Source organism: Equus caballus, chromosome 19, assembly GCF_041296265.1.
Source record: "Equus caballus isolate H_3958 breed thoroughbred chromosome 19, TB-T2T, whole genome shotgun sequence".
Classification (NCBI taxonomy): domain Eukaryota; kingdom Metazoa; phylum Chordata; class Mammalia; order Perissodactyla; family Equidae; genus Equus; species Equus caballus.
In genome coordinates this window covers 70,027,743-70,047,898 of record NC_091702.1, presented here as the reverse complement: position 1 = coordinate 70,047,898, position 20,156 = coordinate 70,027,743, and the positions used below count along the sequence as shown (strand labels likewise).

The 20,156-nt window shown below is 41.7% G+C and overlaps 1 protein-coding gene across 16 annotated transcripts in view; it reads left to right on the top strand.

Moving 5' to 3' along the window:
* NSUN3 (NOP2/Sun RNA methyltransferase 3) overlaps positions 1–20,156 on the top strand; it is a 59,445-nt gene that overhangs the window by 1,734 nt on the left and 37,555 nt on the right. For 13 of the 16 annotated variants that reach the window (XR_011428909.1, XR_002801919.2, XR_011428902.1 and 10 more), the window contains exons 3-4: positions 14,031–14,374; positions 14,970–15,041. Coding sequence is in view for 4 of the 16 variants with exons in the window: in XM_023623990.2 (XP_023479758.1) it covers positions 14,031–14,374; positions 14,970–15,041 (416 nt within the window). In the remaining 12 variants the exon portion in view is untranslated. The remainder of the gene's footprint in view (positions 1–14,030; positions 14,375–14,969; positions 15,042–20,156) is intronic. The other 3 variants (XR_011428910.1, XR_011428911.1, XM_023623991.2) reach the window with 1 other exon arrangement.

The window sequence follows — 20,156 nt, the reverse complement described above, 5'->3', positions numbered from 1 at the left end:
CTACTGGCTGCAGACGTATCGGGGACTGCTCAGATAACCATCTTGTTCGTCTTCTTTTGGGTCAGCTCAGGAAGAGTTTCTCCTTTACGAAGGACAACTGTAAGCATCATTTAAAAAAACAGTTAAGTCTTTACAAATAACGATAAAGTCTGAGGTGGTTCTGAGATAATTTTGGGACAAGTTAAGCTGTTTTAGAACTTGTAAATACTGTAATATGAAAATGTAGTTTAGAGTGGTGGTTTAAACTGGAGTTTAAAGTGGGTGACTTCTATCACAGAGGAAAGAAGAATCAGTGACTAGTGAAGTGTGATGGGTTCACTTGAGGAGACAGCACAGGTGAAGTGACTAGCCCGGGCTCCCTGGATGAGCGAGCAGGCCCGCAGGGATCCGGGCCTGGGCTCTCTGGTTCGAGGACTCCACTGCTGACCCTCTTCCAGTGCCTCTCATACCTAGGTGGTGTTAGGCACACATAGATGATTAAAAAGAGAGATTTCAAGAGGTATATTGTCTCCAGATTTTGTAGTGGTCTGGCTGCTCATACCCTGTAATGAGTTATTCTTGTATTTAATGTACTCAGACAGATTTATGAATTATTTGACCCCAAACAAAATGAGCAGTGAACCTCAAGTCCATTTAATTAGCTGTGCCTTCTGCTTCATCTACCTTTTGTTGTGTTTTCGTGGTTAAGTTTTGCATAAACGTGGTAAATTTGCCATGGGCACAGTAGAGGCTTTCTCAGCATAGAAAGTAGTCTGTGCATGGAAGATGGCGTGGAGAAATGAGAACAGAAGTGTTTTTGGTTTTTAACTGTTTATTTGCAAGACTTCGTGCTTGCGGAGTCTACTTCCAGGGAAAGTAAGTGTAGTTTGTCCTACCTGGGAAGTAATTTACTCCATAATTTTAGTTTCTCACAGTAGTGGGGAAGGGTTGGTATTTATTTTAGTTGTTTCATAATCACCTTTCTTGTGCGTCACCCTCTGAGCACCCCTTTAAAGTTGGATTTAACCTGTCCCGGCCTTGCCTGTGCGCTCTCCCGCAGGTGCGCCGGCTCCTGGGGTGACAGCCTCCCTCACTGTGCTCTCCTCTCAGGCTGTGCGGGCCTTCCCAGGCTTCAGTCCCGTGGGTGTTTTCTGGAACCTTCACTCAGCTCCATACCAGGCACACTCAAAAGCATAGTATTTTTTCTTCCAAACCTGTGTTGCCATTTGCTGCTTTGTCTCAGTTGAAGGCACCCCATCGGTCTGGTGCTGCTTCTTCACACCTTCACTGCTTTTGCGCTAAAGAAGGAACCTTACTCAAAAACAAGTCTGGTGTCTGCTCTCAGCTCTTGGAGTGTCCTGCCTGAGAGTGTCTGTTTACCTGGGGGCTTGGGCCCCCCGGGAAGGTCTACCCATGTAATTTATGGTGGCGGCTGTGAGCCGCAGGACCAGCTCGGCCTCCATCTCTGGAGGGTCTGGAGATACAGATCAGCCGAGTGGGCAGCCACTTGTGTGACTGAGCCCCACTAAAGTCTAGCCACCAAGGCTCTGGTGGTCCTCTGTGGTTGGCAGTGCTCCTGTGCGTGTTGTCACACATGGCTGCAGGGAGACGTTACCCTTGTCTGACGCTTCACGTCTTGGATGTTCCTGCACTCCTCTCCGAGCGTCTGTATAATAAACTGTAACCATGACCACGAGTTGGCAGTGAGTCCTGTGTGTCCTCCCAGCCTCTAACCAAACCTGAGAGTGGTCTTGGGGACTCCAGACTTACAGTTGGTGTCAGAAGTGAGGGTGTTCCTGGGGACTCCCTAACTGTGTACTTGTACACACCACTGCCCTGCCCCCATCACAATCTATGCCCTCCAAGTGCTGTGGCTGCTGCCTAACAGGTTTCTTAGCGTGGATCTCCTTTTTATCGCCACTGTGACTACTTAGGCCTGCACCATGTCTTACCTGGCGTAGTGCAACAGTCTCCCACCTTTAGTATGTATTTGTTTGCTTATTTTTATCTACTGCTCTTATGGCACTATATGCCAGGCAATGTTCTAATGACCCTACAAATAACAACATAATCCTCTGCACAGCCCTCTGAGGAGATATACTTCCATTTTATAGGTAGGAAGGCTGAGGCATACAGAGGTGAAGTAACTTGCCCAGTGATGCCTGGCTCACTTGGGGGGGCCTGGGGAGTCTGTCTTAGCCACTCTGCTGTGCTGCCATGTTCTGTGTGTCCTGGAGGGAAGGCCTCCCTTGCTCCCCACCGTCTGCAGTATCACACCTAGACAGGCTCCTTCCTCCGTTTCGGATGGTATGTGCTGTTCCCTCTGGAGGAATGACCCTTTGCTGCTCCCTCTGTAAGTCGTGACAGAGTGGGTTCGGATCTGTTCTGCGTCTTGTAGTGTATGACCTAGATGAGTGCCTCACTATCCCTCTCTGTAGAGAGGAAATAGTATCCATTTCAAAGAATTATTTGGGAAGATAAAAGGAAATTATGTATATTCAAAGTGCTTGGAATATTGTTGGACAAGTAGTAAAGCCTCGATACACGTTAGCAGTATTTTATTACTGTTAGTGATATTAACCAGTTCTTCATCATGCTTCCCCAGATACTCTTGGCAAAGTTAGTTCTGCACTGTGTGTTTCCATTGCATTTTTTTTATAACAGCTGTTGTAATTCTTTCATGATTGTATCCTCATCATTTACTAAATTGCTTGTCTCTTCCCTGACAAGGGAGGATCTTGAAGAACCAGTACCTTAAGACTTGGGCAAGTCATCTGCTTATTCACACTTTAGGTGGTGTTTATCTGCTAGGCACTGGGCTAAGCACTGGGGATACAAAGATGGATTCTATATATTCTGTCCTCAAATGTATGAATGGAGGATTAGTTGGAAATCTTTATGAACTTTGGAAATTTTGTGTGCACTTTGTGGAAAGAAAAAAAAGAAGCCCCAGTTGAGTCTGGCCGTCTGTGGATATTTTTTATTCGGACAGTCTCCTCGCTAACTCAGAGTTCACCATAGTCCACTACAGGGGGGAAAGATATTTTTATCACAAGATTGCATTCCCAGCATCTGTGAAGGGGTGGAGTGGGGTGGGGTTGGGGAGGGCAGACATAAACTAGTGTCTAGATTCCGATTTTGTTGCTTATGTGGCTTTATACACGTTTTAACCTTAATTTGTGCAAATCTCAGTGAAGTGGTAGCTTCGGCCCCTTTACAGTCAGAGGGTAGAAAGCTTGCAGCATCTTGGTTTGCGGCCTGGGCCTTGACCCTTCCGCAGCCATGTGCTGCCGCAGGCTCTGGAGGCCCTGGGCGGTGCTCAGCCTTTGTCGTCTCCACAGACCTTTCCTCAGGACTCCATCGGAGGCACTGTGGGTGACAGGTGTGGACACAGATCACCTGGTGAGAGACCAGCAGGAAGCAGGCCAGGAGAGAGCAGGAGGCCATAGCCCACCACTCGAATCTCTGAAGAGTCAAGTAGAATGGCTGGAAAACATCCTTTGGAGCACTTCCATGGATTGATCGATTCTGTGTCTTTAAACTGGACATTCACAGTGATTGAGGGAGTGCCTATAGTGGATGACAGTAGCGATAAAAAAAAGGGATTTCTGGGTTTTTGATCCTGAAAATTCAGTTGGTTTTGTAATGTTCAGGGTTATACCAATTGTCCTTAACAATGTCTAGGTAAAGTGATTTTTCATCCTCATCATTGGATTGGATGGTAGAATGGATACTAGAATAGTAAGAGAAAAGAACGGAATCACAGGAAAGTTGAAAAGAATCATATCAAGGAACAAACATTGTCCAAATAGTATATGGTGCGCTTTTTCAGGGGATGTGCGGGCACAGGCAAGCTGCAGCAGTTGGTTTCTAGCTGCTCAGTTTCGGCCCATGTGCTTCCAGAAAATTCCTGTGCTCCCTGTGCCTGAGGGCCGCTTCCTCCTCCCAGCCTGCCCTTCTGTGACTGTCTGTTTCCACTTACCGGAGGGTGTACTTTCACCCTGCAGACCCTCTGCGTTCTTTCAGGGGAGACTGTGGGAACAGCACCATGAGGGTCTAGAAAGTAGACGACCAGCAACTAACAGATTCTGTGACAGGTCAGAGGGTTTCCGAGGTTTGTTTTCAGCAAAAGTAGAGGAACTCCCCTTGAGTTGTCAGCTAACAGATCATTTAGAGTAATTTTGAAGATAGATCATTAAGTGACTTGGGCATATAGCTCAGAAGAAAATTTTAAAAAAGGGAGACATTGCTATAACAAAATGTGTTTGATTCTCACCCATTTATTTAAGTGAAGGTTCTTCTTAGCCCTTATAAAAACATAAAATAGGAACAAAATTGATGTTCAATCCTGACTCATTATAGCACAGGTAATATCCCTGGATATATGGAAAAAAGCTCATTAAGAGATCCATTTCCTATCAATTTTTCCTTTTTATATCTACCAAATCTGTAATGGTACTTTGACCAATTTTGTACTAATAATTTTATTGATAACAATCTAGAAGTTACCATTTTAACACTTTAAGAGATTTAGGGCCATGGTGAAAACAAATTTAGTGTATGCACACATGCATTTGTGGGGTGGAGAAGTATGATGAGGTAATAAAGACGCTTGAGCACAAAAGTGTATTAGGATAAAATTATATCGGAAAATAGACCCTAGGTAAGAGAGGACCAGAAACAGTGGATTTCCCACCGGTTGAATTTAAATATACATTGATGGGTTTCACCATCAGTCTGGTGTTTAGATTCCACTGGATACATTTTGAAACGTGGTATAAGTGTATTTTAAAATGTCAATTTTTACAGTATGCTGGAAATTACATCCTTAAACACATGGTGATGATTTTGATGTTAACTTAAAATGTGCCAGAGGGTACAGTTTTTTCAAAATGGTGTCAGTGGATGTACTACCAAAACATCTGCGCGTCGCTGACCTTGCGGGGTCCCCGTTCTCCTGATGCTGGTGTACTTGAACTTCCCGACCTCAGAGACCAGTGAGTAGAGCAGCTGCAGGCCCCTCCTTACGAATCAGGAGGAGGCCTGCAGTGTGGCCCCTGACCAGCGTCTTCTCGAGTCTTCTAATGTACACTCCCTCTACTGTCTGCTGGGCTGCTTGCCCATTCGTCAGAGCTTTGGACCTGAGTGGCCACTGTCCTGCCAGCCCCAGGGCATCATCCTACCAGTGCAAGCACTGGAGGTTGTGTCTGTGTTGGGGGGAGGGGGGTCCCTGGTGTGTGGGTGCAGGGGGAGCTGAGACCCACATGACTCCACAGCTTTGCCTCCTTAGGACTGGGAAGCACCCACCTGAGCAGCCTCAGCAGTCCCTGCATTGAGGTGGTTCTGTTGCAGCTGGTCCTCAGGGCAGAGTATGTCAGCTGTTCTCTTTGTTAGAGTCTTTGTTAGAGACAGTAGGCCTCCTTCTGGGAGCCCAGGGCCCCTGGCACCAGGGGAGGGTTGGGGTGGAAACTGCTGCTCTGGGCTGTACACCGCCAGTGCTCAGTGCCAGGTCTCACACTCCTTTTGGACTCTAAAGCCGGCTGAATCTTGAATCAGGTACTTCTGCTTAGTAGCGACGAGACCTTGGCTGAGTTGCCAAGTCTCTGAAAGCCTGTTCCATAACCTCTAGAATGGGGGTAATAGCTGCCCTTCACGGTCGTTGTGATGGTTAAATGAGGATAGTAAACATCCAATCACTAGTGATTACTGTTAATATTGTTGGAATGAGGAGGACCGGGCATTGGGTGATAGGAGAAAGGCTTCCCTGGGAGATGAAGCCTAAACCGCCCCCTGAGCAGAGCGGGGAGAGTCAGTGGGAGACAGGTGGGTGGGAGAGGAGAGGAGAGGAGAGAGGCAGTTCATGCAGAGACTGGTGAACGCTGAAGAAAACTTGTTCCAGGAAATTCATGTGGTTCAGTGGGTCTGGGTGTAGGTTAGGAGGGATCAGAAAATTAATCTGTTCTAAGCAAGGCTTTATGTTTTCTAGTTGTTAAAGGGTGAGAGAGACTAGTTTCTGAAGATTCCTGCCTCGTTCTACCATGAGTGCATGTTTTAAGTCTAATGAGGCTCTCTCCCTGCAGTCTTTCAGTGCCTTCCCATCACTTACAAGATAGGATTTAAACTTTGGCGTGTTGTACTTGACCCCGTAGTCTCCTGCTATGAGGCACAGCAGACCTGAGTCCCCATGTGCCCTGCCCCTCCTCAACCTCTGCCTGGAACTTCCTTCCTCAGGGTGCCTCTAATTCCTCATCCTTCCAGTTTTGACACATTGGGTAAACACAACAATCAGTGGTGTTTGTAAACTAACAGTCCTTTTGTATGATAAGGTTAGAAGGAAATAAGTAGAATGAAGAACCTTTGCTAAGGGCTCTGAAAGGAAATGTGGATGAGTGGAGAGACGCATGGTGGTCAGGGTTGGGAAGACTGAATACAGTACAGATGTTAGTTCTCCCCAGTTTAGTGCATTTACTACAACCCTAGTCAGGGTTACAATCTATTTACACAAGTATTTTATAAATTATTTTTAACTGACCATCTGATTCTCAAGTTCCTCTGAAAGAATAGATGTTCTGAAATAGCTTTGTAAGTTCTGAAAAAAAAAAAAAAAGGAATGGAGATTTGCCCTGTCAGATATTAACTGGTTGAAAGTGACCTACTATTTGTTAGCTAATGGGTGGACACGATGCAGGCCAAGCCACTCCAGCCTGTGTTAATTGGGTTATGTTTCTGACCACTATTTCTCTGTTAGTATGTGACTCAAAACCCAGGATAGATTTTCATCCAGTTTGGAGGGTAAGAATGGGATGGACGGACGTAAGATTCACAACAGTGGCATTCACACATTTCCTTTTGGGGTCTCTTTTAGTGCTGTGGTCCCCAAAGTGTAGTCATAGGACCCACAGCATCAGTATCGGTGGAGAACTTTCTAGAAATGCAAATTCTCAGGCCCCACCTCAGACCTACTGAATCAGAAACTCCAGGGTAGGCCCAGCAGTCTTTTACAGACACTTGAGGCACGGGAACGTTTCAGAGTACCTTCTTAAACTAAGAGGTTGTCATCCTTCAGAAGAGCTGAAGCAGATACCTTGGGCTCCTGAGATGCACCATCACAGGAGAAGGAAACGACAGGAGAAAGCGATGTTACATGTGAGCCCTCAGCTGGAATTCACTTGGCACCCTTGGGCTCGCAGGTATCATGTTTTGATCCAGCATTCCTCACACAGGCAACTCCAGGGTGGGTAGCATCTGGAATTTACATAATTGACTGTGGTTAATGAGGCTCCCAAATAACTCAGCCAGAAAGGTCAGCTGGTGAATAAGTTAAATATTTCCTGCTCTATCATCTGTCAGTTGATGTGAGCTTGTGATTGTCAAGAGATCTAACTGTTGGACCAAATAAAAAATTAGGAAGGCCCTTCTGTGATTCTTAAACCACTCTTGGCTTCATGTCTGAGCCGCTGACGACCTCAGTAGGCTCACTCAACCTAACTGTAGGTTCACAGTTGTTAGCTTTCCGTCCTTCCATATTCCTCAGAGGAGAGCTTCCACACTCTTTCCTTTAAACCCCTTCAGTGGCAGTGCTTTTCCAAAACTCCAGTATTAATAGTCTCGGGTTCCAAGTTGTAAATTCATCTCTGAGAAAAACACTGTGCAAAGACTAATAGACTAAAATCTGTTTTGATGGATTTAGAGGTATGCAAATACAGGCCATTTTCTTTGGCCAGATATTCTGAAGGGAGGGGCTTACCTGAGGCAAATGAAGCATGCTCTCCAGTGCAGACTTTAAGGGGCCCCTGAAACTCACTGATCAAGATAAATAATATTTTAATGGCCAAAACTTATACAAAAGAAAAGACCTACAGTGAACAAAATATCAAACTTTTTAATTGTTTTACTTTTGTTTTTTAAAAGTGTATTAATTTTCAATATTGTAACTGAAATTGAGCCATAAAGCCTGATAGTTTTTTTTGGGGGGGGGGGTTCGTAATAGTTTACATCAACGTGAAATTTCATTTGGGTGTTATTTCTTGTCTGTCACCACGTAAGTGCTCCCCCTCACCCCCTTTGCCCACCCCCAACCCACTTCCCATGGTAAACACTGAACTGTTTTCTTTGTCTACGTGTGTGTTCATATTCCACATATGAGTGAAATCATCTGGTGTTTGTATTTCTCAGTCTGGCTTAGTTCGCTTAGCATAATTCCCTCCAGATTCATCCATGTTGTTGCAAATGGGATGAATTTGTCTGTTTGTATAGCTGAGTAGTATTCCATTTTACATATATACCACATCTTCTTTATCCACTCATCGGTTGACAGGCACTTGCATCGTTTCCAAGTCTTGCGTATTGTGAATAATGCTGCAACGAACATAGGGGTACGTATGTTACTTTGGATCGTTGATTTCAAGCAGTTTGGGTAGATACCCAGTAGTGGGATAGCTGGGTCATATGGTAGTTCTATTTTTAGTTCTTTGAGGAATCTCCATACATTTTCCATAGTTGGCTGCACCCATTTGCATTCCCACCAGCAGTGTATGAGGATTCCCTTTTTTCCACACCCTCTCCAACATTTGTTATTTTTAGTCTTAGTGGTTATAGCCATTTTAACAGGTGTAAGGTGGTATCTTAGTGTAGTTTTGATGTGCATTTCCTGATGATTAGTGATGTTGACCATCTTTTCCTTTGTTTATTGGCATCTGTATATCTTCTTTGGAAAAATGTCTGTTCATATCCTCTACCCGTTTTTTGATCAGGCTGTTTGGTTTTTTTATTGTTCAGTTGTATGAATTCCTTATATATTAATATGATTTGCAAATATTTTCTCCTAACTGGTGGGTTGTCTTTTTGTTTTGATCCTAGTTTCTTTTGCCTTGCAGAAGCTCTTTAGTCTGATGAATTCCTACTTGTTTATTTTTTCTTTTGTTTCCCTTGTCTGAGAAGACATGTATTCAAAAAGATCCTTTTAAGTTCTATGTCAAAGAGTTTACTACCTATATTATCTTCCAGGAGTTTTATGGTTTCAGGACTTATTTTAAAGTCCTTGATCCATTTTGAGTTTATTTGTGTGTATGGCGTGAGATAATGGTCTATCTTCATTCTTTTGCATGTGGTGGTCCACTTTTCCCAACCACATTTATTGAAGAAACTGTCTTTTCTCCATTGTCTGTTCTTGGCACCTTTGTCAAAGATTAGCTGTCCGTAGATGTGCAGTTTTATTTCCGGGCTTTCAGTTCTGTTCCATTGATCTGTGTGCCTGTTTTTCTACCAGTACCATGCCGTTTTGACCACTATGGCTTTGTAGTATATTTTGAAATCAGGGATTGTGATATTTCCAACTTAGTTCTTTTTTCTCAGTATTGCTTTTGCAATTTGGAGTCTTTGGTTGCCCCATATGAATTTTAGGATTCTTTGTTCTATTTCCGTGAAGAGTGTCATTGGGATTCTGATAGGGATTGCATTGAATCTGTAGATTGCTTTGGCTAGTATGGACATTTTAACTATGTTTATTCTTCCAGTCCACGTGCATGGGATCTCTTTCCATCTCTTTATGTCATTATCAGTTTCTTTCAGTAATGTCTTGTAGTTTTCATTGTATAAGTCCTTCACCTCCTTGGTTAAATTTATTCCTAGGTACTTTATTCTTTTAGTCGTGGTTGCAAATGTAATTGTATTCTTGAGTTCTCTTTCTGTAAGTTCGTTATTAGAACATGGAAATGCAGCTGATTTCTGTAAGTTGATTTTGTACCCCACAACTTTACTGTAGTTGTTAATTATTTCTGTTAGTTTTCTGATGGATTCTTTAGGGTTTTCTATATATAAGATCATCTCATCTGCAAACAGCGAGAGTTTCACTTCTTCACTCCCTATTTGGACTCCTTTTGTTCTTTCTCTTGCCTAATTGCTCTGGCCAAAACCTCCAGTGCTATGTTGAATAAGAGTGGTGATAGTAGGCATCCTTATCTTATTCCTGTTCGCAGAGGTATGGCCTTCAGGTTTTGCCCATTGAGCGTGATGTTGGCTGTGGGTTTGTCATATATGGCCTTTATTATGTTGAGGTGATTTCCTTCTATCCCCATTTTGTTAAGAGTTTTTATCATAAATGGCTGTTGGATCTTGTCAAATGCTTTCTCAGCATCTATTCAGATGAGCATGTGGTTTTTATTCCTCAGTTTGTTGGCGTGGTGTATCACACTGACTGATTTGCAGATGTTGAACCATCCCTGTGTCCCTGGTATGAATCCCACTTGATCATGATGTATGATCCTTTTGATGTGTTGCTGTATTTGGGTTGCCAAAATTTTGTTGAGGATTTTTGCATCTATGTTCATCAGCGATATTGGCCTGCAGTTTTCCTTTTTTGTGTTGTCCTTGTCAGGCTTTGGTATCAGAGTGATGTTGGCTTTGTAAAATGTGTTAGGAAGTGTTCCATCTTCCCTAATTTTTTGGAATAGCTTGAGCAGATAGGTATTAAGTCCTCTCTGAAAGTTTGGTAGGATTCCCCAGGGCAGCTGTCTGATCCTGAGCTTTTATTCTTTGGTATGCTTTTGATTACTGTTTCAATTTCTTTCCTTGTGCTTGGTCTATTCAGATTGTCTGTTTCCTATTGATTCAACTTTGGGAGGTTGTAAGAGCGTAATAATTTATCCATTTCCTCTAGATTATCCATTCTGTTGGCATATAGTTTTTCATAGTATTCTCTTATAATCCATTTTATTTCTATGGTATCCGTTGTTATTCCTCCTCTTTCGTTTCTAATTTTATTTATCTGAACTTTTCTCTTTTTTTCTTTCTAAGTCTTGCTAGGGGTTTGTCAATTTTATTTATCTTCTCAAAGAACCAGCTTTTTGTTTCTTTGATCCTTTCTACTTCCTTTTTCGTTGCAATAACATTTATTTCTGCTTTGATTTTTATTATATCTCTCCTTCTGCTGACTTTGGGCTTTGTTTATTCTTTTTCTAATTCCGTTAGGTGGAATTTGAGGTTGCTCACTTGGAATTTTTCTTGTTTGTTAAGGTGATCCTGTATTGCAATGAATTTCCTTCTTAATATGGCTTTTGCTGCATCCCATATGAGTTGGTATACTATGTTTTCAATTTCATTTGTCTCCAGATAATTTTTGATTTCTCCTTTAATCTTTTCAAGGATCCGTTACTTGTTCAATAGCATGTTGTTTAGTCTCCACATCTTTGTCCCTTTCTCAGCTTTTTTCTCGTAATTTCTAGCTTTATAGCATTGTGATCAGAAAAGATGCTTGTTATTATTTCAATTTTCTTAAATTTATTGAGGCTTGCCTTGTTTCCCAGCATATGGTCTATCCTTGAGAATGTTCCATGTACACTTGAGAAGAATGTGTATTCTGCTGTTTTTTGGTGGAGTGTTCTGTGTATGTCTATTAAGTCCAACTGGTTTAGCTTTTCATTTAATTCCACTGTTTCCTTGTTGCTTTTCTGTCTGGATGATCTATCCATTGATGTGAGTGGGGTGTTAAGGTCCCCCACTATTATTGTGTTATTATTAATGTCTTCTTTTAGGTTTATTAATGGTTGCTTTATGAATTTTGGTACTCCTGTGTTGGGTGCATAGATATTTATGAGTGTTATTTCTTCTTGATGGAATGTCCCTTTGGTCATTATATACTGCCTCTCTTTGTCTTTCTTTACCTGTCTTATCTTGAAGTTTGCTTTGTCTGACATAAGTACCGCAGCATCTGCTTTCTTTTGTTTCCCATTAGCTTGGAGTATCATCTTCCACCCTTTCATGCTGAGCCTGTGTTTGTCATTGGAGCTGAGATGTGTTTCCTGAAGGCAGCATTTTGTTGGGTCTTGTTCTTTAATCTATCTTGCCACTCTGTGTTTTTTTATTGGAGAATTCAATCCATTTATGTTTAGGGAGGTTATCAATATATGAGGGCTTAACACTGCCATTTTATCTCTTCGTTTCCAGTTCTCCTGCATCCTTTGTTTCTCGTCCCATGTGTTTTGCTCTACCCATTGAATTATGTACTTTTTTTATGATATATTTCTTTATTTTCTTCTTATTTATTGTATCTCTGTTTTGCTTTTTTGTTTAGTGGTTACCATGAGGTTTGCATTCAGAATATCATGTATAAGATAGTCCATTTTCTGATGGCCTCTTGTTTCCTTAATCTAAACCGATTCAGTCCCTTTCCTCTTCCCCTCCTAAGTTGTTTTTCTCACATCTTATTCTATCTTGTATTGTGAGTTTGTGGTTAAAATGACCAGATTATCTTTATTGTTGGTGTTTTCATTCTCTTTGTCTTTAATGCTATAGTTATTTGCTATCCCAATCTGATTGTCTTCCAATTTATCTCCTTACTCCGTGCTTTGTAACTCCTTTCTCCCTGTTTTTTTCCCCCCAGGTATGAGGGCCTTCTTGAGGATCTCTTGTTGGGTCATCTCGTGGCTATGAAGTCCCTTAGCTTTTGTCTATCTGGGAAAGTTTTTATTTCTCCATTGTATCTGAGGGATATTTTTGCTGGATAAAGCACTCTTGGCTGAAAATTTTTGTCTTTCAAGGATTTGAATATGTCATTCCATTCTCTCCTAGCCTGTAAGGTTTCTGCAGAGAAATCCACTGAAAGCCTGATAGGGGTTCCTTTGTAGGTTATTTTTTTCTGCCTTGCTGCCCTTAGTATACTTTCTTTGTCATTCTTTTTTGCTAGTTTTACTACTATATGCCTTGCAGTAGGTCTTTTTTACACTGACGTATCTAGGAGATCTGGAAACCTCTTTCACATGGATTTCCATCTCCTTCCCCACGTTTTGGAAGTTCTCTGCTGTTATTACTTTGAACACACTTTCTGCTGCATTCTCCTTCTCATCTCCTTCTTGAATACCTATAATTCTTATGTTGTATTTCCTCATTGAGTCAGATAGTTCTCAGAGACTTTCTTCATTTGTTTTTAGTCTTAGTTCTCTCTCCTCTGTCTGGAGCATTTCAACATGTCTGTGTTCAATTATGCTGATTCACTCCTCTATAATGTTCACACCAGCATTCAGGGAATCCATATTTTGTTTTCTCTCTTCCATTGTGACTTTCATCTCCAATATTTCTGATTGATTCTTCTTTATAGTTTCAATCTCTTTTGTGAAGTAGCTCCTGAACTCGTTGAATTGTTTCTTTACATTCTCTTTTACCTCATTGAGTTTTTTGATGATTGCTATTTTGAATTCATTGTCACTTAGATCACATATTTCTGTGTCCTCAGGACTGAATCCTGGGTAATCGTCATTTTCTCTCTGGTCTGGAGATTTGATGTAATGTTGGTGGCTCTTTTTATGCACCCTGGTGTTATTTGGTTGCAGTTACTGCGTATCGCCACTTCTTAGGGGTGGAGAGCCACGTGTTATCAGCCCTGTGCCTTCAGCACGGTGGAGCCTGGTGGGCAGGTGGGGGGAGGGGTGCTTTCTCCTGTGTGCTCTAGGAGTTTTCTTCCTCTGCTCTCCTGGGGTGTTGGCTTGATAAGGTCACCCCTCATGAAAGCTCTCGCCCCCATAGAGGGCTTCCCTCTAGGCTGTGAGGGCCCTCCAGGATGCTTGTTGTTCCCGCAAATGAACATCCCCTCCCCCATTCCTTCCCTCTCGGAGGCCTCTGGCAGTCCTGGATCGCAGGCTTTGGGGGGTGGCAAAGTTTTGTCTTACCCCATTCCACCTCCTCCAAGGGGGGCTCCAGCCACTCTGCCCACTGGTATGGCTGCATGGGTCTCTTCGATGTTTTTTGTGTTGTGTTTGTATGTGTTCTGTTGGAGTAAGAATGTTTTTTCATTGTATGTTGGAGGGGGAGGATTACTGGGAAAGTTTACTCCACCATGATGCTGACCTCACTCGAAAATACCAAACTTTTAAAGACAGGATCATCACAGTGCTAAGTTGAGCTGCATTGGAGCTATGGCAAAAGGAGTCAGCAGTATGACCCTTGCCCTGCAGGTTACAGGAGAGTGAAGTGGAAAATGAGGACCACATTCACTCCACTAAGTTGCAGAGTTGCGTCAGTGGGAGTGATAATAATATTTGTTCTGTTTCTGTTTCTAGGGACATACTAACATCGCCCTGCTGCTGGCAGTATGCTGTCCTTCTAAACCGATTCAATTATCCTTTCAACCTGGAAGAGGCTTTACGTTTGAGGGGCTATCGCACCGTCTTCCAAGGATCTTTACCCCACTGTCCTAAATCCATGAAGTGTTACCTTAGCACAACTGCGGGCAGGATGCCTTCAGAAAGACACCAAGTTGGAAACCTAAAAAAATACTATCTCCTGAATGCGGCCTCTCTCCTCCCAGTGCTGGCTCTGGAGTTGAGGGATGGGGAGAAGGTTCTGGATCTGTGTGCTGCTCCCGGGGGCAAGTCGATCGCCCTGCTGCAGTGTGCGGACCCAGGTAGCGTGCTTTCCCGCAGCAGTTGGCAGTGCTGCAAGTACTCTTGATGTGTGTGGGGAGAAATGTGACACTGAGTTTGCAGGCTGGAGGCTAGGACAGTGTGGAGAAGAGTGGACGTTTTAGCTGAGGAAAACAGTGTAAACAATGTTTTTTTTTCAGCTATTTAATTTTAACAGATATTGGGAACAAAACTACAACATTTTGTGAACACAAATCTGTCAGATAATTTGAATTTTATTAAGCCAATGGCAAAGATTTTCTAATTTTATTGTTACGTTTTTACTTGAGAGTCCTGTGTTGATATCCTTGTCATACTTCTATGCAACAAAAACATAGACATTTAAAATCATTTTTTGTGTCAATGGACCATAAGATTCTAAGGCAGTTCTGTCCAATACAAATATAATGTGAAGTACATATATACTTTAAAATTTTTGAGTAGTCTCAAGAAAAATGGAAAGAGGTGAAATTAATTTTAATAATACATTATAACCCCATACATCCAAAGTATTATTTCAACATGTAACCAAAATAAAAATTATTAATGAGGTATTTTTATTACAAAGTTTTCAAAATTGGTATTTTACACTTATAGCACATTTCGGTTTGGACCAGCCACGTTCAAGCTCACAGCCATCTGTGGCAAATCGATATGGTATTGGACAATGTAAGTTAAAAGATTTGAAAAGTTCTTTGGAAGTGAGTTATCGTTACTATTGTTAGTAGTACAAAAACGATGAAATGTAATGTGCATTTTTATAAATATTTGTTAAAGGTAATGAGTTGACATTCGTTGTAAATTATTTTCTTAGTGAGACGATGAGACTTTTTTTAATTATTAGGTTTCCCTAGATGAATATTGGTTATGGCTCCAAGAGACAGGGTTCAGCATCAGTTCTGTCTGGGCTTTTTTGGCCTGTGTGATGGTTTTGTTTTTATAAATACAGGTGCTGTTGTTCACATAGATGAGAAGATGGAAACGGTGGGAATTGTGCTGTGGGAGTTTCACGAGTTCTTTAAGCTCCCGACTTACACACAAATCACATAGATATCTTTCATCAAGTGTAACTGTAATGGTCACTAGGTGCGCACTCTTTGGGTCTAGTTTTGATTTTGTGGATGGCAAGGCATTGGAAACCGTCTGTCGCAAAAGCCATTGTCTCCAGTTGTCTGACTCATTCCTTTCCCAGCTCGGCACTGACGTGCTGACCTGCCTTGTCTGGTGCGTTGGTGGTTTCCACACCCAGCACGAATGCTGTGCTAAGATTCTGGACGGGGGGAGCTTGCTCCTCGTTTGTAAAGTTGGGGACAGGCCGTTGTGAAAGGAGATCCCTGACCACCTGACCAGAGCTGTTCTCCTTAGGAAGTTGAGGACCTGAAAATTAATCTTCTAGAACCATGTGAGCTGGCTCATCCCTGAGAATGTTGTTCGTCTCCCCAGGGCAGGCAAATCCCAGTCTGAAGATTGCTAATTTATATCTTCATTTGAGAGCATTGCCTGTGGGAGTAGATTACAAAAGCTTCTACAAGGACTGTGAATCCGGTTGTTGAGGCATTGGTACAAATATGTTATCAACCATATATTCAGGAGATAACATACTGTGTGTTTAGAGTTGTGGTTTAAACTCTGTTACTGAAACTTGCTGTCCTTTTTATATAAGAAATCACAGCAAGAGAGATTATTTTTTAAGGTTATTTTTATTATTTGAGCTGAAGTTTTATGGAATCATGTATTATCAGGAGTGTTTGTTTTTACTTTCACTCCTTTGTTCTTTGACAGTATTCTTATTTTGGCTGCTAACTCAATTTTCAATATAGAATTTTTAGTGTTGTAAAAGGTAAATTTGTCAAATTTGGGTACCATTTTGAAGAGAGGGCATTTTAATCCTAAATTATCCTCATTACTAGACTAAATATTTCACATGCTTATAGTAGGAAAGGTGGTTTGGTTAGGAGTCCAGAGGCAAACCGATGTACTCCAGGAGTTTGAAGTGGAGGAGAATCTTGCTGTGAAGGGCAGTGAAGGCCAGGCAGGATTCCAAGTAAAGTAGCTTTTCGTACAAGCAGGTTAATGATAATGGCTTACTAAGAAGTACACGTGCCTTCACACTGATGCTTAAAGCCCAAAGTAGGTTAGCTATAGTGCCTGAATTTAGAATGCAGAGGCAACGCTAGAAAAGTTTCTATAAGCAAAACTTAGATTGATGCCTGCACTAAATGTTCGTTTATACTCCAGATTCTGTAGATCAGTTCTGGCCTTTATTCTGGGCCAAGAGGCTTACAGCTTTGAATGATTAAAAAGCTCATATTTTAGGATGATTAAAAACATTAATCTACTTCTCTTTTGCTTGCACCTGTTAGCACAGTGATGGATTGTTGGTCATGGTTTTGTTTTGTTTTTGTCAACATAGCCTTGTAATGTCCTGGTCTCCTGGTCTTGAAAAAGAGCAAACAAGTCTGATTCTAAATGAGAAAGCATTAATGTACTAAGAATGACCGAGCATGGTGGAGTGGCTCAATCAGCTTTCTCTTTATTTTAAATGTAAGTTTCAGGTGTACAACATTATAATTTGACATCTGTATTCACTACAAAGTGGTTATCCCCGTAAGTCTAGTCACCATCTGTCACCCTGCAACTGACCCTCTTCACCGCTTTCGCCCACCCCCCAACCCCCTTCCTCTGGTGACCACCAAGTTCTCTGTATCTATGAGTTTAATTTTGTTTTGTTTGTTTTTTAGATTCTGCAAATGAGTGACACTGTGTGACATTTGTCTTTCTCTGTCTGACTTATTTCACTTAGCATGATATCCTCGAGGTTCACCAATGTTGTTGCAAATGGCAAGATTTCACTCTTTTTCATGGCTGAGTAGTATTCCATTGTGTGCTTATGTGTGTGTATACATCTGTATACCACATCTTTATCCATTCATCCATCGATGGACACTTACGTTGTTTCTGTATCTTGGCTATTGTAAATAACGCCACAGTGAACACAGGAGTGTACATATCTTTTCGAATTAGTGTTTTCCTGTTCTTTGGATAAATACCCAGGAGTGGAATAGCTGGATCATATGATAGTTCTGTGTTTAATTTTTTGAGGAACCTCCATACTGTTTTCCATACTGGCTGCACCAGTTCCCACCAACAGTGCATGAGGGTTCCTTTTTCTCCACATCCTCACCAAGACTTATTTCTTGTCTTTTTGATAATAGCCATTCTGACAGGTCTGAGGTAATATCTCCTTGTGGTTTTGATTTACATTTCCCTGATTAGCGATGTTGACTATCTTTTACCTGTTGGCCATTTGTATATTTTCATTGGAAAAATGTCTATTTAGGTCCTCTGCCCATTTTTTAATTGAGTTGTTTGGTTTTTGTTGTTGAGTTGTATGAGTTCTTTATGTATTTTGGGTATTAGCCCCTTATTGGATGTATGATTTACAAATATCTTCTCCCCTTCTGTGGGTAGCCCTTTCATCTGTTGATGGTTTCCTTTGCTGTGCAGAAGCTTTTTAGTCTGATGTAGTCCCACTTGTTCGTTATTTATTTGTGTCATCTTCAGTGCTTTCATCAGTGTCTTGTAGTTTTCAGTGTACAGGTCTTTCAGCGTCTTTTTTTTAAAGATTGGCACCTGAGCTAACATCTGTTGCCAATCATTTTCTTTTTTTCTTCTTCTTCTTCTTCTTCTTCTCCCCAAAGCCCCTTAGTACATAGTTGTATATTCTAATCACAGGTCCTTCTGGTGCTATGTGGGATGCCACCTCAGTGTGGCCTGATGAGCAGTGCCATGTCTGTGCCCAGGATCTGAACGACAAAACCCTGGGCCACCGAATGGGAGCACGTGATCTTCACCACTCGGCCAGGGGGCCAGCCCCCTCAACTTCTTGGTTAAATTTGTTCATAGGTATTTTATTCTCTTTGATCCAATTGTAAATGAGATTGTTTTCTTAGTTTTTCTTTCTGATCGTTCACTTTTAGTGTATAGAAACGCCACACATTTCTCTGTGTTGACTTGGTGTCCTGTCACTTTACTGAATGCATTTATTAATTCTAACAGTTTTTGGTGGAGTCTTTAGGGTTGATCTGCTTTCTTGCTGAGAGCCAGATCCCTCCAGGTGTGAAATTCTCTTTGTTGCCAGTAATCCCTTGTGGACATCGAGTCTGCTCTGGTAGTGGAAAAGATCAGAAAGACCATTTCTCTCCTGAGTTGCTTTTGTCTTCCTCCTGCTGCTCTCACTGACAGGAACTGCTTTCCCCTTCTCTCCCTGCGACTTCCTTCCCATTCTTCAGGTTCTCACTCAGGAATCAACCCTCCTGGACTGCCTTCCCAGAGCTCCCTGCGTTAGGTGCCCCTCCTTTTTGGTAAGAATAAAAACAGTGACCATTTTGGAACACTTCGGATGTACAAGGACTGTATTAATCACATTGCCTAAATCTTTGTTTTTCAAACACTTTTTAGTAGTCTGCTTCCCCATCTTATGTTGTATTTCCAGACAAACATCTTTCTGAAGTCCTAGGACTCTGAAGAACCCAGTGTGACTATCACTGGTGTACATGATCTTATTTAGCTCTGCAACCCTCTTAGTTGGGCATTATTATCCCCACTTTAGAGTTGAAACTGAGACACAGAGAGTTAACTAAATTGCCCTAGCTAGGTGGCAGAGCTGGGGTCTGAACTCAGATTTCAGTCGTGTGCTCCTGACTGTTCTGCAGGCTCCAGTGTTATGCAGCTGCTGACCTGCCCAGATTCCTCCCTCAGAGAGCTTGCTGAGCATGGGACAGGCTCCCACTTACCTCTCTCTGCAGCTGGAGCGCTGTGCCCAGTCCATACAGGTGCTTAGCAGACAGAACCTTGAAGTGGTACACTCAAGTGTATTTTGACCTGTTGTGTTTAATCTGTTGTCAGTTTGTTGTTAACAGTTTGTTCTGTGAATCTGTAACATTGCTTCCAGGTGATTCAGGGAACCTTACCATTAGCCTTCATAGTACTTATAGTGGATGGACAGTGTCATTGTTCCAATTTTTGCACTGAGGGACATAAAACAATCATCATTATGGCTTTTGGCTCCAAGGAATAATTAGCAGAACTGAAAGTAGGCAGAATTGTTTTTACTAAGTTATGTGTACCAAAATAAATTAATGAATGAAACTGCCAGTTTTAGTTTCTTTCCGTGGACCAAAGGCTGTCATCTGTCGATGTAAAGCTTCAATGACTTTTTCAAGGCTTAGTTTTTATTAAATTCACCTCTTTCCTGCTTAGATGAAAAGATATCAAGATTTAGTTTATTTTTGACAATTTAAACATGACATTAATTCTACCTCAATGTAGTAGGTCTTAGTGTATATCTGAAACTTGGATTGTGATGCTTTATATTGCATATTTTTAAAAGTTTAACCAATCTAAAACTATTTCAAATAAAATCTATATCTAGGCCAAACCACAATATGTAGCACAAACCTATATTTCAGCTGAGAGATATTTTAAAATGCTGAATGGAGAATCTTGACTAAAGCTATAATTTAATGAAAAGCTGCCCTGATTTTCAGTTTTAGCGATTTAAATGTTTTTTATTATAAGGCTGTGTTTCAGTTGTCAGCTGTATTTAATGAGCACAGGCTCTCTGCAAGGCATGGGATGTTGGGTGTGGAGCTGGAAGGGATGTGGACATAATAAGACTTCTGTGTCCTCTGGTATGACCAGCTGGGTATCCTAACCCAGCCTCCTGCTGAAACCACTAAAATATGTAGGATCTAATGTTAAGGGAAAACCAAAAAAAAGTTT